Raw genomic sequence first — 24,526 nt, 5'->3', positions numbered from 1 at the left:
AGGACAGAACTTGCAGCAGGAAGTCTGTTTTTTCCATCTTTCTTTTACCATGACAGAAGCAGTCAGAAAGCCATGAGGCCCTGAGTGAAAAGCAACACTCAGAAGTAAGACTTCCAACTAAATTCAGTTTAGACTAATCCTGACGGGACAGTTTGACATTCCATTTAAATCTTTCAGGAAGTATACATGTTCTATTATGGCTTTTAATTATTCAATGAATAGCTTGTGGGGAAAGATAAACCCATTAAAAAAACAATATTTTATTTTACTAGTGAGCTCAAGAAATTAGTGGGTTTTTATTGTTTTCTCGTGGTTTTCTTCAGTTCAAGTATCAGAACACTTTTAAACTATAGGTCAATATGCCGGGCATGAGAGTAAAGGGAGGGCACGTAAGGCCCTTCCAAATATAGACCTTAAGTGTACTTCTAGTCCTTTGATTAGAACAGGGTGATCTTGACACCAAAATCTTAGTAGGTATTCGATTGCTTAATATTTTCCCTTTGGAAAAAAAAGGACTATAATTGTAATGATGATATTAGCTTATATCATCCTGCTATCTTACTCCATCATAACAACCCATAAGGTTGGCAGGACTGTTTAGAATTCTTCTTTCTCTTTGCTAGTTGAGGAAACCTATGAAGAGAATCCCAGTGGCTTGAGGAGATCCTCACTGTTAGAGGAATGAATGGTGGCCTTTTTTCTCACTCCAGCTAAGTCCTGGTCGACCTCAAGGCTCAGCTGACGTATCAGTCCTCATGTAGGGACCTTACTGTCATGTGCTTACTATATGACAGCCCTTATCTCATGATATGCAAATAACAAGTTAATTATCTGTGACCCCAGCTCTCAATCATTTATTTGCTTCCAATGCTGGCATAGTTCTGAGCATGAGCAGCTGCTCCCTCAGGGTCTGCAGAATGGCTAGTTTCAAAGTACACTAGAGAACTATTTTAATGTAGCTAAAACATCATCTTCTACACTGGTAGTTTTCAAACAAGGTTTCACATATTCCTGAGAATTAAAAATTGATCCATAGAGATATTTATATTGTCTTAGAGTTTTATAGTTTTGTGTTTTTATTTTAATGATATTCTAAGAAATACCATTAGACATTAATATCAGAATGTTCTGCATCACTTATATCAATGGTTCTCCATCCTGGTGAGATTGGAGTCTTGGTGGGGGGCTTTAATCAATACTAATATTCAGGCTCTGAAGCTGAATTACATCTGAACCAATTCCATCAGAATCTCTGGAGGTGGGTTCCCACACAGATTTTTTTAAAGGCCCCCAGATGATTGAAATGTGTGGAGCACTGATACTCACCAATCTAGACCATCTTTGATTCCTAAGTAACACGTTTTCCACCAGTATTTATGATTGCCTCAAATCCAATAGTTGTATTATAAGTATCTCATAAATAAATACAGAAGCCAACAAAATATGTAACTGATATGTTCTTGCCAAAGCCATATGATGTCACAGCATGCTGCATGAGCAAAGGTTTTGTGATCATTCTGGACATAGGCAAGTGGTGGGGAAACTGAGTCATCACTAGAGCACTTGGTAGACCAGCAGACCAGGGGTCTACCCCAGGCATGTTAGAAATAGCAACTCAATTTCTACAAAAACATTATCAGTTTACCTTTTAGTTTGTATTTAACTTGTGAAATTGTTTTGGTTTTGTCCTTATATAAGAGCTATAAACAGAGTTTATACTTGGTTGTCTATTTAAATAATAAATATAGTTATACATATTTAAGCAGCATTATGATTCAAAGAACAAGAACATTTAAGTCAGTGTTAGGGGAGTCTGTGATACTTTTTTCTTTTAAATGGGTCAGACTTGGGATCCCTGGGTGGCGCAGTGGTTTGGCGCCTGCCTTTGGCCCAGGGCGCGATCCTGGAGACCCGGGATCGAATCCCACGTCGGGCTCCCGGTGCATGGAGCCTGCTTCTCCCTCTGCCTGTGTCTCTGCCTCTCTCTCTCTCTCTCTGTGACTATCATAAATAAATAAAAATTTAAAAAAAAATTAAATGGGTCAGACTTAAGGATACTGATTTCATCATGTCTGGATCCTGATCCAAAGGGTGGTTGGATCAAGGACCTGGGAGATAGCTTCCCCCTTTCCTGGTCCCCTTAATGAGCACAAAATGGTAAGCAGCTGTTCCTCCCCAAGGCTCTGAGTATGATTGGAAACCGTTCCTAATATCAGAATGCAAGGATTTCTAGTCTTCCAAGAGCTGCTGCATTATTTCTACTATCCCAGGAGGTCACATTAGGACTCCCCAAGTCTTTCCCAGGTTATAGGCACTTGGTTGGTTTCTCCAGTTCCACAGAAGCTCCAAAAGGTGTGTGCAAGATATAGGACCTGATATACTTGGTCTGCGGTCTGAGACTCTTCCATTCACAAGAAGGATATTTTGGTCATAAGAATGCAATTTTTTTAACCACAAATGGCAGGGGTGAAACCCCGCCTCAGAACTTCCTGGCAGGAATTTATTTATTATCTATCTGCTAAGAAGAACACAGTAATTCCTTTCATAGGGAAACAGCATATCAAAGGGCACCCGACATTCTCTAAATTAAGTGGCAGAGTTGCTTCTCTTGAATGACAGGCCGCTCTAATGACAAAATCCATGCCACACCAAATTTTCAGGAAATTATTGAAGACATTAGGCTTGTTTCAAGTCACATCAAAAGTCTGTAGCAGGAAAAGGCTCTAAAGAGTTGAAGCCACTGCCTATAGAATCCAGTCAGCCAGAGAGAAGGAGACAATGAGCCACTTAACAACTATGAAGTGTCATTTATCTCAAAATCATAAAGGAAGGCTTCCTGGGAGAAAGCCTGGCATCACAAAGAACTCAAGAGATAATATAATCAACTCTTCTCCACCATGCCAACAACGGGCATACCTGACAATGTGCCCATTTGCAATTTCCAAGCCCTGTTCCTGTCAGAGACTTTCAACTATTGAGAATTAATGCTCCTCAATGTTAACAGTCAATATGTTTTTAAAATGTTCTTTCATCTAAATATAGGGACTCTGAATGGTTGTCTTATTTCTCAGCTTAAATTCTTTATAAAAATAATTTTACATTTCTGAGTAATATATATGCATCCATTTGACATTCCATATCCCTTTTTTCCCTAAATGAACATCTGGGTATGCACTTGAGAAATGTGGCCATAATTCTTTCTGGTATTTTGTTTTCCTTTTCACCCTATAGTTTTTTACCTTCACTCTTCTTAATTACTCCACCAGTTGAAAGAGAAATGCTATCTGAAGGCCATTGTGACAAACAAGTAATCAAAAGAAAACATTTCTACAGAGAAAGACACTGCAGGAGGGACGCAGGGATCCAGCTGTCTGAAGGAAGACTTGGGGGGGGGGGGCTGGAGTTGTTTGTGAGTCAGGAGACAAAAATGGCTCTACTGCTGAATAGGGGACAGGGGCACAGGGGTCTGGGACCTGGGGCCTGATGGGCTCTTCGGGGAGCCAGGGGGATAAAGTCACCAGGAAGTAAGAGATGTGACACTCTTTGGAATTACTGTGGAATGTAAAGAACTATGGTCAGTAATGGGTTCAGAAAAGGGGCAGAAATAATTATTGAGTTGAATTTTGAAGGCCAAACCAAACATTTATTAGAGATTGCAGATTTATCCATGTTAAGCTTTGATGTGTGAATTTTTCTGAGTCTTAAAAAACACTCACTAAAAGGGTAGTGATCCAAATGGGAGCAGACTCAAGGCTTGTGAAACTCTCATGTTGGAAGGGAGGGGATGAAAATGAGCACAGTGAATGGATGGGTGAGCACACTGGGATTTGTCTGCTGCTCACCACAGTGTTTTCATGAGGGTCGGCCAATATTAAGGTTCGATAATTATCCACAGGATCAATCTTGCTGTAAAATTTCTCTCAATAAAATTAAACAGCACAATTAACCAAGTCTCAGGGGAAGAGTCACAGTCTCTATTGTTATTATCATCCTTCAGTCCCTGCGTATTTTATGAGCCTAGCAGGAAACCTTTAAAACTAAAATACTTATTATATATATATATATATATATATATATATATATATATATATATATATATTTTAAAGGTATATGGGGTGCCTAGGTGGTTCAGTCTTTTGAGCATCCAACTCTTGATTTCAGCTCAGGTCATGGTCTCAGTGTTGTAAGATCTCTAAAATAAATAAATTGGTGTGAGTAAGAGAAAGAGAGTGAGTATGTGCACATGTGAGCCAGGGGGTAGAGGGGCAGGGGCAGAGGGAGAGAGAAAAATCTTAAGCAGGTTCCACACCCAGCAAGGTGCCCAATGCCTGGCTCAATCTCATCACCCTAAGATCAGGACCTGAGCCAAAACCAAGACTCGGAAGCTTAAACAACTGAGCCACCCAAGTGCCCCTGGACTGGCTCCCTTTGAACCAGAGCTTCCCAAGTGATGGTGATAGCTGTCATTGATTGAAGGCCTATGTGTTTCATAAACTGGATTTGACATTTTATATACAATTTCCCCTTTAGCTCACAGTAACCCAAGGAGATGGGCATTATTTTTCTCATTTAAAGGTCTAATGTTAGCCGGATCTAAAAAGGGATGATATATTTCATGATGGTAGAAAGACCATATGACAAATGGGAACTTTCCACAACCTCCTGGGCATGTATAGCAAATAAATATATATTGAGGGACTGAATGGTGTGGTACCTGTTGACAGTTCACAGGTTAAAGATGTGGGGAATGTCAAAAAGAAGTTTAAATAGTTTCTAGGGAAATCAGGATATACATGCATGAAGAATCCATCCAGGTTAAATAAAAAAACTGAAAACCAAAAAACTGTGTCATTTATTTTTGCACAGTTTCTGAATTATTGAACAACGAATTAAATCAGTCAACCAATTAACCAAATGCTAGATTGTCCAGTACTGGCTTTCAGAACTAAAATAGTCTAGTAAAGGAAAGCTCATTGTGGACTTGAGTGGTAGCAAGATTTCTTTAATGAGATGAGGTCAGAGTGGGACCTGGAAGAATTAGAAATACTGGAATTATCAAGAAGGACTGAAAGCACACCGAGGGAATATGGTAAACAGGCACAGATAACTCCTTCCTGGTCCCCTGGTCCCCTTCTGCAGCACTGGCCTTGCCTCCTGTCATGGTTCCCTCTTGGCCTTCTGCCCTGAGCTCATCTGCTCTGCTCACATTTCCTTTGCTTGAGTTCTGTCCAGCTAGTTCTCAGAATACCTTGAAGATGGCATTGATTTTGCTAAAGCATCTCTGGATTAACCAGGAATGCCTCTGTCCTTTAGTGGAGAGTGGAAAAATAGTGTTTGTACTATGAATGATTCCAGGCTTTTGGAAGCAATGTAATGAATTATTCTTCATGAGGCATAAATCATAATGACTATCTCCCCATTCCCAAACAGCTGTGATGGGGGCTTCCCATGGAAATCTTGGCATTTGGGAGACCCTCATGAGACTTGCAGAAAGTCATTCCTGTAGCCCACAGAACAACCTTTCAACTACCCTTGTGCCTCTGCCTCGAAGTCAAGGCAACATAAACACACCCCCTCAGACTTTGGTGACAGGGGCACAGAGCACAACCCAAAGTTACTCCATACACTGAGGTTATGTCTCCCAGGAATCAGAAAAGCATCTTCCAGCTCAGGCTCCCTGAATCCTTTCCAGCTTGGCCTCTGCCAGAGATTCCTGGAATGACCATCACTTTGTTCTTTATCTCACAACAGGTGAAAAATTGCCTTGGATGGGAGTCATGAATTGGTTGGGTTCTTAGAAAAATCCATACTTCCAGTTGTGGGCAAAGATTGTTAGGACTGTGGTCACCCCAGGACTGACTGCTTTTTTACTCTGAAAATCTCCCAATACCATACCATTGTGCTTCAGTCTGGTTCTCTCTGATTCTGTTTTTCAGGAACAATATGAGACACTACGAGCTGTGCTCAGCAGCAGACCTGCCTTTCCAAACATAGCTCACTTCTGGATTGAAGAGTGCTTTCACTTTTTACAGGTTAGGAGACAGATTCTGTTTTGTTACTGTTTGTGAGCCAGCAGTGCCGTCCTTGACAGAAAAGCCATGTTGCCACACTGATATCTCTCTCATAAGAGGGACAACTGTAAACTCTGTCAGAATACAGTGCCTTGTGTTTCCAAAACAGTGTTCCAACCCTTAAGTGCAAGGAATCTCACAGAGGATCCTGAGAAAGATGCAGAAGAACACAGAGTAGGAAAATTTAACCCATGTGAGGAGGAATCAGGTGGAGGTCCAAATCCCGCAGTGGGAAATATGTGTTGAGATTCTGGAGCCAGTCTTTAGTTTTTTGTTTTTTTTTTTTAAGATTTTATTTATTCATGAGAGACACACACAGAGAGAGGCAGAGACATAGGCAGAGGGAGAAGCAGGCTCCCTGCCGGAGGGGGGAGACCGATGCGAGACTCGATCCCAGGATCCCAGGATCAGACCTGAGCCAAAGGCTCAACCTCTACCTCAACCACTGAGCCACCCAGGTGCTCCTGGGGCCACTCTTTTAACAAAAGACTTTCTTATGAGGGCTGAATTTTTTTCCTCCAGGATTTAAAAAACTTGGGTCTACAAATCCAGTATGTTGATGGCAAAAAGTGTTGCCCTTTTTTATATAATATTTTAAAAATCCTATCCTGTCAGAGGAACAGAACAATAAAGGAGAAGGAGGCTACACAGATGTGGAGGGGCTATTTCTGGTTACCAAGATCAGAGCATCTACTTGTGCTTGATTATATAACTCCGGGTAATTTTCGCTTCCTGTCTGGAGTATTATTTCGCAGTAAAAGTGGAAAGAAAGTCCCAGCACCTGATAGGCCTGCCTTCCCTGAAGTTAACAGATTGCCCATATGAAAGCTGTCAGCATGTGCCAGCCCTCCACTGAAGAAGGAACAGGTTCAGGACCTGGCGCCGCGCAGCCGAGTGGCACTGCTCCCAGAACTCTCGTCCAATAAAGAGCCATTGTGGGATCTGAACCCTTCAATGTACCGGACAAATGACTGAAATGAAAAGCACAATGCATGTGAGTAGAACCAGAAAACTTGAATGCAGTGGTAATCACTTCCTTGGTGTGGGTCACATCATTTTTCAGGTAACTTCATTCTGTAATTCAGTCCTTGCCTAGTGGAATAGTACAGATTTCCATTTATCACTTGATAAGTGAGAATGATTGCTTTCTAACCATGAAGCGATGTAGGTTATTAGCACTGGTGTGGAAGGGAAGCTGAAAACAGGTAGGGGAGGTGCGCAGGGGTTGGTGTTCATCAGGAAGAGACAAAACATCTGAAAAGAGAAGAAAGTGCCGATTTTCCCTGCATGGGATTGATACAAACTCTAGTTCAGCTATTGGGAAATTCAAGACTGTATCTGATTCTAAATCAGGCCCAGGGCTTTAAAATAGCTAGGGTTTCTATGTGAGAATGAGGTCCGAGGCATGAAGGAGGGCCATGGATGGGGGTAAAGGTCCAGGCTACAGGCATCTATTGTGTGGCTGGCACCCTGTTGTTGAACTTCAGGTCCCACAGACTGGAGATCTAGTGCTCAGATCCAAATACCGAGGGCCAGGAGGAACACGGCGGTGCTAATTCAGGCTGAGCCATGGTTTCCATCTGGGTGACCTAGAGAAACTCTACACAATAGCCGACCTTACTGCAAACAAAATAAAACAAACCCCTAACCAGATGCCATGCTCAGCTAAGCTTTCTCAAATGAATCAATAGGAGGGCACAGTTGAATTAGTCATCAGAGACCTAATGAAAACTTCTTTTTCAGCTGGGCCTGCACTCTATGTGTCTCAATTTTAGGATCAGGTGTTTCTGTCTCTGAGCCAATTATATTTGTCACCTAATCCATTTTGACCAGAGACATGGTCAGTCTCAAGCCTTTTTCTTTATGATCTGGAGCTTGATATTATTGGCCACTTGGTCTACTTACTTTCTGATATCTACAACTATCAAAAGATATATGCCTATACACCTGTACCACTTTAGTAAAACTATGCAGCTCAAAATAAATAAATCAAATCAAACATTCCAAATATCTATAAAGGGATGCAAATATTTCAACAAAAAAGCCATTGGACTCAGTGTCCAATTTTTGTTCTTCATTTATCACATCTGACCACTGTAGGTTCTACCTCGATAAGCCATCTACAATGACAATAGGCTAATTTAAATGTGCATCAGTTGTTTCTTTCAATTTATGATTATGCCCTTGTAATAGCTTGTATGTATCTGGCTGAAATACAAATAAATCTTTCTTCCAGTAACCCATCATTAAATTCCTCCATGTTATCAACTCACCAGAATTAAGCAAAATGATGGATTTGAGGCACACAAACTCCTCGCCCTGGAGATTCATCATACGAAATCGAGATGACGTAGCCAGCAACATGTCAAAGATCTCCACCATGCCCTCTACACATTTTCCCTGGTTCCTATGAAAACATAGAAGATAAAAAGAAAAAAAAAACAGTATTAAAGTACAGAAAAGTTGGGGTGCCTGGGTGGCTTAGTTGGTTTAGTGTCCGACTCCAGATTTTGGCTCAGCTCATGATCTCAGGGTCCTGGGAGGGAGCTCCTAGTCAGGCTCTACACTCAGCAGGCTGTCTGAAATTCTCTCTTTCCCTCTGCCCCTCTCCCTGCTCTCTCTCTCTCTCAAATAAATGAATCTTTAAAAAAAAATAAAGAACAGAAAGGTTCCAGACCCTGATAATGTTCACATTCATAAAAATCTACTGGCTCCTAATCTGTAACAAAAAAAACTGTAGCCCATTTTTTTCATGGAACATGAACATTCATTTGGATTCTGGAAGGCAAAATGAAACAAAAAAAAAGTTTTTCCATCAATAAAACATTTCATTTCAAATTCTTAGAAGAGACATATTGTCCAATCCCTAAATCTGCCATGTTAAATACCTAGTTCTTCAAAGTGAACACAGGCAGTAATTTTTCTGACATCAGCCTAGCAACTTTTTTCTAGATAGGTCCTCTGAGGCAAGGGAAACAAAAGCAAAAATAAACTATTGGAACTACATCAAAATAAAAAGCTTCTGCACAATAAAGGAAATGATCAACAAAACTAAAAGACAACCTACTGAATGGGTGAAGATATTTGCAAATGACATATCCAATAAAAGGTTAGTATTCAAAATATATAAAGAACTTATCAGACTCAACAACCAAAAAACAAATAACCCAATTAAAAAATGGGTAGAAGACATCAGCAGATGTTTCTCCAGAGAAGTCATATAGCCAGCCAACAGACACATGAAAAGATGCTCAACATCACAGATCATCAGGGAAATGCAAATCAAAACCATAATGAGGTATTACTTCATCCCTGTTGGAATGGCTAAAATCAACAACACAACAATAGGTGTTGGCAAGGATATGGAATAAAAGGAACACTTGTGAACTCTTGGTGGGGGTATAAGCTGGTGCAGCCACTGTGGAAATAATATGGAGGTTCTTCAAAACGTTAAAAATAGAACTACCCTATGTACCAGTAATTGCACTACTGAGTATTTACCCAAAGAAGTAAAAAACACGTATTCAAAGGGATACATGCACCCCTATATTTAGAGCAGCATTTTTTATAATAGCCAAGATATAGAAGGGTCTTAAGTGTCCTCCATTGATTGATGAATGGATAAAGAAGATGTGGTACAGTTATACAATGGAGTATTATTCAGCCATAAAAAAAATGGAATTTAGTCATCTGCAACAACATGGATAGAGCTAAAGAATGTAATGCTAAATGTTTTTCTCAGCCAGAGAAAGACAAATACCATATTATTCCATTAATACATTAAGAAAAAAAACAAATGAGCAAAGGGGAAAAAAGAGAGACAAACCAAGAAACAGACACTTGACTACTGAGAACAGATATGGCTTCCAGCAGAGAGGTGGGTGGTGGATTGGGGGAAACTGGTGATGGGAATTAAGGAGGGCACTTGATGTGATGAGCACCGGGTGGTGTATGGAATTGTTGAATCACTATCTTGTACACCTGAAACTAATATAACACTGTATGCTAAGTGGAATTAAAATAAGAACTTTAAAAAAATATAGAGTTCTTCAACCTAATAAAAATGATTAAGATTCAGATAAATGATTATTCTAAGTGTGTGTTATTCTGCTACTATATTCTAGGCACTCTGGTAGTTATGGGAATAAAAACAGAGCCTCTACTCTAAATATGCTCAAAACCTTGAAATAATATAATCAGCTCCAACAGACTTTATAAAGTGCTTTTGAAATACAGGAGGAACTCTAGCAAGGGACGGTGGCTGGGCTGGAGCCATTTACGCTGCCAAAGATGACAGGTAAGGATTTGCCTAGTAGGTGGCATTTGAGTTGACAGTTGAAGAAATGCAGGTTTTCATGGAGCAGGAGTGTGAAAGCATCACTGGAAGAGAGTCTTAAACACGGGAAGGAAGAGCAGAGTGAAGGAACATGGAGCAGTGTGCTAGATGTACGAAAGAGATAAGAGATTAATCTGGGAAAGGAAGAAAAGGTTAGGTGATAAAGGATGTCCTATATTATAAAAAATTTAGCCTTTTTCCCTGTGCAACAGGGCCCTGGCATCAAGAATTTAACATTGGTAGTTGCAACTACTAAATAAGCAAACCCGAAGGTTCATAATATGTAATATTCAAAAAAGAAATATTGGTATCTTTTCCATAGGGTTGTTGCAGAAGTTAAATGGGATAATACATGTGAAAGAAATTCATTGATCTTTCTGTTCACAAGCTGAATTGGGGGCATGTTGTCTTCGAGGGGGGCAAGAAGAATTTAAAATATCCTATGTATGTGCAAACATATATTTGTGAAAAATATAATAATTTAAAACATGAACAGTAAGCACATTGTCCAGGATTTTGTTTTATTTTTAATTAATGTATTTTGGAGTTCTTCATCAGCTGTTTTTAACAGCTGCATAACTTTCCAACAGCATAAGTTTTGCACTGAACAAATTGCTAAAATTTTTTTAACCACTTCTTTTTCAGCTGACACTTTGTTTGACTTCAAGTATTTGCTGTTACAAATATTTCATGCAATAACTATTCTTATGTTTAGGTCTTTAGATAGATGTATAAATAGCTATAAAAAATTTCTAGAGGTAGAATTGCTAGATCAGAGGACTTACGCATTTTTAATATTGATAAATACTTCAAATACTGCTTCCAAAGAGTTTGTACTAATAGGCTTTTGGTAGAAGAATATATTGGTATAAGCTCTTTCTCTAAGAGACCTGTTCTTATCCTTTGCTGTTGGGTTATTAGCATTTTCACATTGATTCTTAACTGCTTTTTATATATTGTAGTAGTTAGCCCTTTGATCTACATGCATTCAATGCTTTTCTACTGGTTTGTCATGTTTTTCTTTTTTTTCTGGTGTTTTCTTCTACAAAATATTTAATTATTACATTATCGATTGGCCAACTGTGTTGTTTAGAATAGTATATCTTACTTGAAAAGGTCATTTCCCTTCCAGTAACATACATAAAATCATCTTATGTTTCCCTCTAGTATGGTTCCATGTTTTTATGCTTAAATCTTTCATCTTCTGAGATTTATTTTTTGTAACAACTGTATTGAAACATAGTCACATATCATATCATTCACTCATTTTGAGTGGACAAGTCAACGGATTTTAGTATATTCCCAAAGCTATGCACCCACTGTTCAGGATTTATTCTGTGTGAATGACATGTGGGATAGAACTCAGCATTAGTATTTGTCCCAAGCAGCTAGGTCATTTTAACACCACTTGTGGAGTAAACCATCTTTTCCACTCTGATGGAAAATTCCATATTTCAAATATGCTAAGTGCTTTCAATGAATCCCTTTCTTTCTTACAATTGCCCTCTAAGGTAATATTATTTTTGTCATTGTCCAAATGAGGGGATTAGGACCCAAAACTGGAAAGTCAAACCATATTACCTACTTTCCAGGAAAGAATTCCAACAAAATTTTCTTTTTTTTCCCTTCTTGCCCTATTTTAATTCATACTTGCCCATTATATACCAAGCTTTGGGCTAGACATTAGGGTACGGAGAAGAAAGACGCGGGCTTTGTTCATAAAGAGATCCAAAACAGAGGCAAGACAGACACAGAGAAAAGGCAGGTGCAAGGCTATGAGCTACATTCCTCCAGAGATGTATAGAAAGTATAGAAAAGTATAGAAAGAAAGCCTTACAACTAATGTCAGCCTCTCCACATCTGACCCACATCTACACTGAAGCGATTGCCATAGTCTTCTCAGATAAAGGTAAATGAGGTTTTATGTAAAGTGTTTAGAATGATACGCAGTACACCGTAGCAGCTATATTAACAATTACTATGAGATAGGTGGGTAAATAGAGACATAGATGTTCAGGGAGAGGTTGGCCTTTTTCTCTAAAGTATCCAGAAAACAACTGCCACAGAGCCCTCTGCTTCGACTGTGGCACCCAGGCTCACGGAAGCTCTATGGAAGTGGAGGGGGATCTTTAAAAGCTACATTGCCCAACAAGGGGATGAGACGGTGGTCACGCCGAAGGGTGACTTGGCCGTAAGCAGGGACAGCACACTACAAGGGAGTGTTTCTTGTCCTGAACTCAAATTTTTTTTTAAAGGAGCACATTTTCTTTCTAGTGAAAAAATAAACAAGGACAGGGGAAAATGTTTGGAGGAGGAAGCTTTAAAAATAACAACCCATAGCCAAAATAGAGAAATGTTCCTTTCTCAGTAGAAAGTCTCTGTTTACGTAACAGACTGCAGGCCGGCAGGGGAGGAAATCTCAGTGTGGGAGGGAGCCTGTGTTCACCTGCTGTGAGCAAAAGTTCAGCTCAGTAATCAAGAAAGTGGAGCCTTAACAATTCTCCTTTCTGCTCGCACCTTCTCAGCAGTCCCCACATTTTCCCATGAGAAGTGTATCCCTCTCAGCTTCTTCTCCCTGGACGTAGGACATCTGTGTCGTTTCGTATCAGCAGTTGTCACCCAAGCACGAGACACACGTGCTCCTCAGCACCCAGTAGGGGCCAGAGCTGGAGCCCCAGCAAGGGCGCCCAGCCAGAGCTCTCAACTCGTGGTGTGGGAGTAGGAGTGTCCGTGAGTGTGTGTGTGAGTGGGAGGGCGAGTGGGAGTGTGTGAGGGTGTGTGAATGTGCATGACCGTGTGAGGGTGACTGTACGAGAGTGCTACGAGCGGGAGTATGTGAGAATGTGTGAGGGTATGTGTGAGTGTGTGTGAGTGGAAGTCTGTGAGGGTGTGTGTGAGTGGGAGTGTGAAGGTGAATGTGTATGCATGTGTGCACGTACATGAGTGTGTGAGGGTGAGTATGTATGAGCATGTGCATGTGCATGGTGTGTGAGGGTGAGTGTGTGCATGTGCGTGTGTGAGTGTCTATGAGTCTGTGCATGAGTGTGTGAGGGTGAGTGTCTATGAGTGTTGCGTGAGTGCATACGAGTGTGTGCATGTGCATGAGTGTGAGGGTGAGTGTGTGCATGTGTGTGAATGTGTGAGGGCGAGGGTGAGTGTGTGGGTGTGTCCCTTTAGAGGAGGAGAAGGGAGCAGACATCAAATATAAGTCATTGAGACATTATGATAAGAAGATCCTGGGGCTTACCTCCCATGCAAACAAGTGCTCCTCAACTTTGAGGGCCCCTGGGGGACATTAATTCCAGTGAAGTTGCAATAGTCTAAGCAGTGCTGTGAGAGTCCTGAAGAACTTCACACTGATGTCTCTATAAGACTAAACTCACTGTCCTTTCAATGGGAAAAACTCACTTGTTCTAAACACTTCAGCCAATCCACTATTTGTGTAATAAATTAAAAATATGTGCTTTGAGGGGCCTGGGTGACTCAGTCGGTGAAGAGTCTGACTCTTGGTTTCGGCTCAGGTAGTGATCAGGGTTGTGAGATGGAGCCCCTGAGTCCCACTCTACGCTGGGTGTGGAACCCGCTTAAGATTATCTCTCCCTCTCCCTCTACTCCTCCCCCCTCCGTCTCAAAATAGAAAATAAAGTAAAATGAAATGAAATGAAAAGATAAAATAAAATAAAAATATGTGACTCTGAAGATGTTTCTGGTGAATCACTAGAAAGTTGCTCTCTTGGAAATAACTGCCTGGTTGTGTGGCATGTGTGGGTTTCCCACCAGTGTTGTTCACATAGGTGAAAAGGCTGGCGATGTGAGCTAGTGAATGGATAATGTGTCACCCTCAGATCAGGTACAAACCTATGTGGACTCCAAAGGGTAGACAGACACTTGTCACCTGCCTAACACAAAGGATCCTTTACTGTCCACTAAAGTCATTAACATGCTGGGGTCAGGGCTTAATTTTCAAAGTCCTGCTGAAATGGACAGCATTTCTCTACTAACCTCAAGAACCCAATCAGCCTAGAGCATTTAACTGCATGAATCAACAGCACCAGAAATGGGTGATTACTAAGAATCTGGAAGTAAAGTTATCAAAATAAGACAAAATTAGGCTAAATCCATGAGGTGCTCCTGAGGTAGAGAAACATGTAGGGTATAAAGACCAAAATTTAATTTTAGAGGAAGCATAGTCACAGACCAGAAGCAGTTTACCAAGCAGACCAGCCATGCCCCCCATCGTGAGATGTGACAGCTTGTGACAATGAGCTCCTCTACCCACTGCATCAGTCCACGTTCAGAGCACCTCAGAGTCCCCACATGAAGAAACCTTGTTCTGCTCCTTGCCCTCTTCATATACAGTCCACTTGCATTTAAGTAGTGGGAGAAGGAAGAGAACTTGAAAGAACACTTGCTCATGGCATGTTCTGGAAGTGTCTCCTCTGTAGAAATGAAAGCTTTTAGGTACTTAGTCCTTCACATGAGAGATAAAGGGTCCTAATGTTGGTAGGCAGATCAAACCTTCACTTGTACATCTTCAAAAATAATCTTACAAAATGTAGTTACCCCATCACCTCTCTGGATGAAAAGACATTGACAGATGGAAACAGAAAACCCAGGAGAGCAATGTAAGACATTTAATTTAGTTGTCCTGCAAAGAAAGTGCAATTAGGGGTAGAAAAAGACTATAAATTAAGATGCTGTTTAAAATCAACAGTGGCAGGTTTGGTTGTATGTAAAGAGTTTCTGTATCTTTGATGCTACAAAAGCTCTCAATACATGCTCTGAAATCCTGTGACTCCATATATATTTGTATGATCAAGAGGTTTACATATACAACTCATTGGCATGTGGAACAAAATGCCAAAAGTGGCAAATTATAAGCAATACATCTTGAAAGATGTAAAATTTGAATGGCTGTATCTCAAAGCTAATGAAAGTGGTTAAGATTTTGGTGTCTGACTGCCTGGGTTCAAATCCTGGTGCATCTAGTTATCAATTGTGTGACCTTGAACCAATTACTTAAACTGTGTGCCTGAGTGAGTGTATAGAGAGAATCACCCACCGTGGACTGTTAAGTTGAATAAGAAATAATTAATCCATTGGGATGTAACAGCTGTTTGAGCCAGCCATTTGCCTACGTGGATCAACAAAGAAACCATACTGGAAGTGGGTCAGTGCCATAAAAACTATTTGCTCCCCAGTGCCAAATAGCAAGAAACAGATAGAGCAAGCCAGAGGACTCTGTCACAACATTATCTGGTAATGGCAAAAATATCTGATTAAATTGTGCTCTGAAATAACTTGGAAGGCAGACCACGTACCTGGGGAAGTGGGTGGAGAGAGTCAGAGTGACGGTGTGTGGTGACTCGACAGCTGCCTTAGTAAGTGTTACAAAGAGGTGAGCTCAGGCAAAGATCGAATGATCCTTAGGTGCCACCTAAGTGCATGAGGAAAGATCTAGAAGGTTTCTCAGGTTACAAAGTAACTCAGTGTTCAGAGCACTTCAGGTGGGTAAGGGGGACACTTACAGGGTGTTACCTCCCCATCCAAACACACTGTTTTAAAAAGCCTCACGGAGTCACCAGTAAATCTAGAGGGAGGGGCCAAAGGAGAAAGAAGCAAATAGGAGCAGCAGTCTTGAGGACGGAGACTGGGAAAGCACTTCGGTTGCAGTTACAAGCAAATAGAACCGACGAGCAAATAGAATAGAAGCCTACTTTTTTTTTTTTTTTTTTTTTGAGACAGTTGTACTGCCAAAAAAAATCACAAGCCTGAACTAAAAAACAAAAGCCTTGGAACACCTGGGTGGCTCAGTTGGTTAAGCTTCTGGCTCTTGATTTCAGCTCAGGTCAATGATCTCAGGGTTATGAGATCGAGCCCTACGTCAGGCACCATGCTCAGTGCAGAGTCACTTGAGATTCTCGCTCTCTCTCCCGCAGCCCCTCCCCACTCCTCTCCACCTCTTCCCCCTCTAAAAAGCCTCTGAGTTTCCCGCCTCCAATCCTAACATTTCAGTTCAGAAATTCAAGAGTAATTTCTTTTTTTTCTTTTTTTTTAATTTTAAAAATATTTATTTATCTATCTGAGAGAGAGTGAGAGACAGCACAAGTTGGGGGGAGAGGGAGCCCAACATGGGGCTCAATTTCAGGACCTTGGGACCATGACCTGAGCCAAAGGCAGATGCTCAACCAAATGAGCCACCCAGGTGCTCCAAGTTCTTTCTTTCTTCATCACTGCCCAATGTAGGCATCTTCGTGGTAAGGCGACTTTCTCATTCAGGGGCCCAGGATCCTTTTGGACTCTGATTCTGCCCTGTTTAGGTCCCTGAAATGTTCTTTTTGTGACAAGTTGTTGGGGAAAGGGCTGAGGCAAGCACAGGATGTGCACTAGCAGGAAGCGCTGAGAACACTGGTTAGCTCACCTGAAGGACCAGCTTCTCACCACTCACTTCAGATATGGCCAAGAAGAATAATGGAAAGAAAGAGCCTCCCAGAGGGTGAAGCCAGACTACATGGAAAACAGTGGAAAGCTCCTTTTTTCTAGAGAACAGATTCAGGGGCTAATCAAAGAACTTTCAGGCTCCTCCCCATAGAAGCCTCTTCTTTATGCCCAATAGAACATCACAACTTCTGCACAAGAGTGACATTGACTACTCCCTCCTCCCTTTTTTTCTCAGGGGGAGTTTTTACTGCAGTTTTTTCCCTTATCCCAATACCAGATATTAAGTGTATTTGTGGGGTGAGGCTGTCAAACCAGGAGGAGTCACATCCATGCTCGATGGAGTGGACTTCATGTCAGTGAGAAATCTTTCAATGAATGGCCTTGGAGCTGGGCACAGTCATGGCTAGAGCTTTGCCCTGTTTCCCTAGGGGAGAAGCAATGTGTGTTCCGTGTGTGGGAGGAATGGCTATTTGGTAACCAGAAGTAAAGACTGACAAAGACTGCTATATTGTTATATTCACCAAGACACATTTCCTTTTTCTGCTGTATTTCCTCCTAATCACATCTCCCAGCATCCCTTGCAGTTAAGAGTGGCCATGTGGCTAGATTTTGCCCAGTGAAAAGTGAGTGGAAGTGACTGACATCACTTTTGTGGTGAAATAGGAAAGAAACCGGTGTGCCTTTTCCAGTCCTCTTCCTCATCTACTTCCCAAATGAAGAGCATTTCCAGGACTTAGTAGAAGGCAGAACCAAATGTTAGAAGGATCTTGGTCTCTGAATGAGAAGATAACCCCCCAGGATGCCTATACTGGACAATGACCTGAGTAAGAAATGAATTTTCATGTGTTGACAGCTGAAAATTTATGGATATCTGTGGTAACCACTAGCCTGAACCCCATAACATAAAATAGATGGATGAGTCTGATTACTACCTGCCCCAACTCACTCCTGTCACACTGACACACAGGCACACTTAGGATACAAAGATAAACTTCTGTAAACATGGCTACTGACTGATCACAAGGATATAAGAAATGTATTTTCTGGAAACTTGCTTTATAGATTTTAATCACTTCCAACTGGCATGATTAGGAAAAATGTCAAGGAGTATATGGCATTTGATGTAGGTCTCCATGGATAGATCGAATAGGAGAAAGAACATTCCACGCAGATTAAATGCTATCAGTAAAATTTGATAGGTGGAAGTGATGACGGAATGATGAGGAATCCAGCTGGTAGAGTTTGGTGTTTGTAAGGAGAGAGATTTAGAAAGCACTTAGTCAGCATGTGGAATGGTTAATAAAAGGCTTAAAAGATACTATGTAAGGAAAGACCATGAAAGCTTATCAGCGGATGACATGATCAAATAAGTGCTTTGTTATATTTAATTTGGCTTCAGTGTGCAGAGGAGGGTAAGGCAGAGAGGAGAGTCTGGAAAGAGACTGCAGGCGTAAGGAAGGAAGGGAAGGCACAAGACTGTGACCACGGTTACGAGGATAAAGAAGGGATATTTTGGGAAAACTTCTGCAAAGAAAAAATCAACATATTTGGGTGACTGATCTACAGCGTTGGGCAAAGAAAAGAGGAATTTAAAGGCATCTTTGAAATTGTATGCCAGAATGACTGGAAAGATGATGAAAGAAATAGAAAAATTAGCAGAAATAAAGAAATTCCAAGGATTTGTCATATGCCAGTAGAAGAAAAAAAATATTGAATTTAAAATTTCTTAAGACTATCTAAGTAGAGATGACATGCAGAAAACTGAAAATGTATGTATGGAACTTGGGAAAGAGGCCAGGATTAAATATGTGAATTTGGACTAGTTTTTTCCACTTCTAATAGTGGGCATCTACAAAACAACACATCAAAATGTATCTCACCTTTTAAATGAGTGCCTAGTATTTTACTATATTCATATTAATTTAAGTGCTTCCCTACTGATGGGCATTTATATTGTTCTTCATTTTTAGCTACAATAAACAATAACAATGTGCAATTATCATGCTTGCACACATAGGTTCCACACTTGCCAAAGTGTATAGAAAAAACTGATAATTGTAATATCAGAGTCAAGCAGTAAAAAAAATACAATTCTAACAAATATTGCCAAAATGCCTTCCAAAAAAGTTGTGCTAATTTACACTGCCCCAAACAGAGCATGAAAATGTCTGAAAAGGGCAGCCCCGGTTGGCTCAGCGGTTTGGCGCCGCCTTCAGCCCAGGGTGTGATCCTGGAGACCCAGGATCAAGTCCCACTCGGGCTCCCTGCATGGGGCCTGGTTCTCCCTCTGCCTGTGTCTCTGTCCCTCTCTCTCTCTCTCTGTCTCTCTCTGTGTGTGTGTGTGTGTGTGTGTGTGTGTGTCTCATGAATAAATAAAATCTTTAGGAAAAAAATGTCTGGAAATAGAGATTTTTGAGGTATCTGAATAGAGATGGTTAAAACTGGAAAAGGGGTGGTACTTGGGTGGCTCAGTTAGTTAAGCATCCAACTCTTGATTTCAGCTCAGGTCATGATCTTAGGTCCTGGGATTGAGCTTTACATCAGGTTCCATGCTCAGCAGGAAGTCTGCTTATGGATTCTCTCCCTCCCCTTCTGCCCCTTCCCCCCCATCAAATAATAAATAAATCCAAAAAATTTTTTTAAATAATAAAACTGGGAAAGGGAGTGAGCTCATCACAGAAAGGAGAGAGAGAGAGAGAGAGAGAGAGAGAGAGAAATACAGATAGACAGCTGGAGAGACAGAAGAAAGAAGCAGAGGTAGGAATAGGAGTGAAACATCTCTGGCTGGGAGCCAAAGTTGAACCAGTCAAAAGAAGTGGGCACAGAAGTGGCAGGACAAGAGAGACTACAATGTTGAAAGTTTCAAGGTGGCCAGGAGAAGGCATGCCATAGGATAGGTGGCAGAGATGGAAGGAGAGAGACATGGAAAATGAAGGAGTGCAGACTTAAGATCATTGCAGGAGAAGGAATGTGTTTTTTTTTTTAACTGAAGAAAGAACAAGAGAAGAAATAATGTGAAAACAGAGAAATTCTGCAGTTATGGTTAGAAATAATACTACTTCAAATTGTTTAGTAAATAAGAAGTGATATTAGTTGCAGAAAATAGAGAAGGTAGATTGAGGTTGGACACTTTGGGACATGAGAGGAAAGTGTCAATGCTGTGAGGGCCCTGGGGTTGGGTGAAGCTTAAGAATGCCCTTGGAGTGGCTCCTGGATGGTTCAGACAGTTAAGAGTACAACTCTTGGTTTTGGCTCAGGTCATGAACTCAGGGTCGTGAGATCAAGCCCGAAGTTGGGCTCCTCGTTCAGTGCAAAGTCTGCTTGAGGTTTTCTCTCTCTCCCTCTCCCTCTGTCCCCGCCCCCACTTACTCATGCTCTCTCTCTCTTTCTGAATAAACAAAATCTTAAAAAAAAAAAGTCCTTGGATTTCTTACCATTGTCCAGTCTTCTCAAGTCCATTTCTTACTGCCTGCCTTGCAATTCATGCTGCAGGTCATGTGCAGATGATCCAAAGCATTTGCTTGTGATATTTTGATTGTTATCCTCACCTCACCCCTTTTTGTCCTTGGATATCTCTTTCTCATCTTTCAAGGCTCAGATAGGTATCTCCTCTTCTGGGAAGACTTCCCTGACAGTCTACCATTCTTTGCTGTGTTATACACTCTTCCTTTGTGCTCTGAGAGTATCCCTTATATTAGTGACCAGCAGATGCTTAATGTTTAAGACCAGAGGGTAAATATTTTAGATTTTATGGGCAGTATAGTCTCTGTTGCATTGACTCAATATTTTTTATGGTGAAAGCAGCCATAGACAATATACAACTAATGAGCAAGACTCTGTCCCAATAAAACTTATTTACAAATAGTAGCAGAGTAGATTTGGCCCATAGGCCATGCTTTGCTCATACCTGCTGTGTACGTTGTTCTACATTCAATGAATTTATCGAGTACCAACTACATGCCCATGTTGGGTAGTAAGAACATAATAATGAGCAAGACAGGAATGTGCCTGCCTCAAAAGAACTTATAGTCTACTTGGGAGGCAGACAGTTAAAAAGAAAAAGAAGAAAAAAGGAGCAATTCAATAAAATTTTAATTAGTGGTACAAAGGGAGGAAAAAACTAGGTGCTATGATAGTAAGAAACAGGAAGCCATATGTGGGAGAGGCCACCCTAATAGATCTCAGAGACCTGGAGCTCAGAAAAACCTTTAAGTCTGGAGATTCAGCTCTGGGAGCTGCCACTGGAGGGTGTCTGAGTGGGGAGAGAGAAGAGCAGATGGCATGGTGGGGGGATATTGCCTAAAAGGAAGATGAGGGGTGCCTGGGTGACATAGATGGTTGAATGTCTGCCTTTGGCTTGGGTCATAATCTCTAAGTCCTGGGACAGAGCCCTACATCAGCCTCCCTGCTCAACAAGGAGTCAGCTTCTCCCTCTCCCTCTCTTTCTCCTCTTGCTTGCACTTTTTCTGTCTCTCTCAAATGAATAAAATTTTTAAAAGTCTATCATCTATCTATCTATCTATCTATCTATTTACTTATTTATAATAAATAAAAGAAGATGAGTCTGTGCAAGACACATAAGAGGACTATTGGGGAAGATGAAAAAGAACCAGGGAGGAAGGTGTCAGGAAGTACCAAATAATCTCTGCATAGTAGGTTAGAGAAGTCAAGGAAGATAAGCATGGATTGAGTCCCAATCATGATGGCATCTTGGCTTTTTCTAGCACTGTTGAGTAGCCTGGGGATGAAAGGGAAGCATGCATATGGTGGATGGGGTTCAAAGTAAGAAGACCGACTCTGGAAGCATGGAGAAAAGTGGAGGGGGCAGAGATTCTGGAGGGTAGTTTTGCAGTTATTCATAATGAGGTTTAGGATAGACCAGGAGGAAAATGAAATCAGAAGACTGTAATCAAAGAATAGGAGGTATTAAGTGTCAAAGATAAAAAAAAATCAGTCCAATAGGAATAAGGGGAGAGGAAGTAGGAGCTACAGAGAATATACTCTGGAAAGGGAGTTTCCAATTTATGATGCTGCTGGTGGTAGTTTCCAGGGGGTGGCATCTCCTTAAGTAGAAAAGAAACCAAATAACTGGATTGTAGACCCTTACAAACACTGAGACCAATGCTTCTGTTGTTATAACAAAGCACAATATTGAACAGTTGATAAAGAATTGACAAAATATCTTTTTAAAAAAATTTCCCAGGGCTCATTTGTTTCAGACTCTTCAAAGACCTCCCAAGTATGAGGTCTTTTCCTTGTATAACTATTCTGAACAAGTGCAATGATCTGAAGGCTACAAGAATAGGGCCCAGCAAATTCACTGGGAAGAGAGCTTTCCTCTCTCATTCCCAGCCTTCCCTTTGTGTACCTGTCAATGTGAACCTTGTGGAGTTGGGCCAAACTCGGTGCTTTATATGTTAGTGAACTTTAACTATCACAGGCTATATGTCAAGGATATAGAGCTAAAAACATGATAATAACTAGCAAAATATGTCAATTCTCTTAAAAAGGGTACTGTTTAGGTAGAGAATTATGGGAGAAAATGGAATAAAATGACAATCAATAAGGCAAATCTTAGGAACATGGCCAGAAGATCATCCTCTTGGAGTGATTCTGAGAAAGGGAGCTAAAAACCATGTTGTATATGACTCAGAGAAGGATTGGACTTCAAGAGGAAATGAATTTGGGTCCATTTTCTTGAGAAGAGTTGCTATGAGACCGAAAGCCAGGGCTATCTTCACTGAGTGTTTGAAGAATCAATGCACGGAGCAATTTAGCAGCATTCTAGAAATGTAAAGTTCTCAGAAGCCACATTTCAAGTGAAGCAGACCTTGTTGAAGAAGTTAGGAAATGTGACTCTTAAAAGAAAGTTTTTAGCTCTCTGCCTTTCCTAGCTTAAATTCATATTTAGCTTTGTCACTGTTGCTGTTTTCATTTGACACACAACCATTTGACACAACATCAGTGTCCAGTAAATGGACTTCCATTGAAAATGAGGGAAAAGCCAACAAGATCCGTTTAGCGTAAAGAAGACATGCTCATTGTAATCAAAGAAAGGGGTAAGTATTTTCCTCACAGTGTCCTCAGGATATTTTTATCTCAAGGAAAAAGTCATTCTCCTTCACAGTTGCCTTGCTGAGGTATTAACTCGCTGATGATGGAAGTGTAGAAGTGGCTACTAATAGTTACTAAGCTACACACACACACCTAACTCCATACCCAACCCCTTCCAGAATGAAGGCCATATCCATGCCCCCTACCCATGCCCCAACACAGGACTTGGAGGACTCTCACTCCCTCCTCCTCCCTCTTTATGCCAGTCCCTGAGGTGGGCTCCAGCTTTGCAAACATGGTTGGGAGCCTACCTTCAACCCTGGTGACAGGGTACAGATAATTGATATACTTATTATTCACCCAAAGAGATTCAGACCCTCTTTGTTCATAACATTGCAAATGGCTATCATGAAAATTATATAGGAAACCTTAGCTTGACCTATCTGTGAGACATGTCTGGATATTAGCTTCTAACCTTAGTCATCTAATGTCCAATTATCTTTATTAAGCTGTTACACAGGAGTAAGACTCCGGGCAACTCTTTGCTATTTACTTTTCTCACATCAGGAGGCTGATAGTCAAAAGAGTTTTTAAGCCAAGAGATATTTTCTAATAAATAGAACAAGCTTTAACATGCACTCTTTTCATATACTTTTGGATGCTAAAGTGGCGAGAAAGGAGGTTAGAGTTGGTAATCACAGATGCTTCTGTCAGAACGTGTAAAACACACTTCTGGGTTTGAATGGTTTGTCAAAAGGAGATGGAATTCTGTACTTTTATAGACAATGATCCACTTGAGTTTGCTTGTTCAGCGTGTACAGTTTAAGAGGTAAAGGAGGTCCCCAGGGGGAAAAAATTTTCTAATGGTTGTGTCTATTCAAATACCCAGCTAAAAGAGATTCAATCAATCTTTTAAGATACCTACATCAAGTATGTAAAACATAAAAAAGGATGCTTCAGTTATTCACTTTTCAGTTGGATGTTTTGGAATTATACAAACAAAATGATTGAGTAGTTGTTCTCCACTGTACTGAGAGGATCAGGTCCTGTTACTGGGAGTGACGGAAAACCAATGAACACAGAAGGTGTGCTACGTCTGGATGTGAGAACAGGGTTTCTGTTTTGGATAAGCCATTCATTGTTTCTTCATAGAGAAAATACAATTAACACCTCACATCGTCATTAATCCAATTTTAGTTGTGCACTATTTTTTGAGTCCCTTATATACGTTATACTCTGTGCTAGACACTAAACACTCAAAGATCAATTTTATTCATGTATTTTTTTTATTCATTCAGTAAATATTTATTGAGTCAGAATCTACCATTGGAGTCCCCGCATAGGTGTTGAGGGTATAACAATGAGCAGACCACTGCCCTCTTGTAGTATACAGTCTGGTCAGGTAGACAGATACTGAACACAAACACACATACACAAACAATAAAATAAAACTATTCATTGTGATAAATGCCAAGAAGGAAGAGTATGGGGTCAGATGAGAGAGCTTAACTGAGGAACTATGTGAGATAAGGGGACTGTGGGTATCAGAAAAGGCCGCTCTGGGGAGGCGACATTTAATCTGGAGCCTGCACAACTAGCAGTTAGAACAAGAACTGGCAAGAGT

At 40.8% G+C, this 24,526-nt stretch overlaps 1 protein-coding gene across 6 annotated transcripts in view; it reads right to left on the bottom strand.

Moving 5' to 3' along the window:
- Positions 1-24,526, bottom strand: part of ESR1 (estrogen receptor 1) — a 382,657-nt gene that overhangs the window by 31,456 nt on the left and 326,675 nt on the right. For all 6 annotated transcript variants that reach the window (XM_041742947.1, XM_041742948.1, XM_041742946.1 and 3 more), the window contains one exon: positions 8,345-8,478. In XM_041742947.1, coding sequence (XP_041598881.1) covers positions 8,345-8,478 — 134 coding nt within the window. The remainder of the gene's footprint in view (positions 1-8,344; positions 8,479-24,526) is intronic.

This window comes from Vulpes lagopus, chromosome 2 (genome assembly GCF_018345385.1).
Source record: "Vulpes lagopus strain Blue_001 chromosome 2, ASM1834538v1, whole genome shotgun sequence".
NCBI classification, from domain to species: domain Eukaryota; kingdom Metazoa; phylum Chordata; class Mammalia; order Carnivora; family Canidae; genus Vulpes; species Vulpes lagopus.
This window is presented reverse-complemented; position numbering and strand designations above follow the sequence as displayed.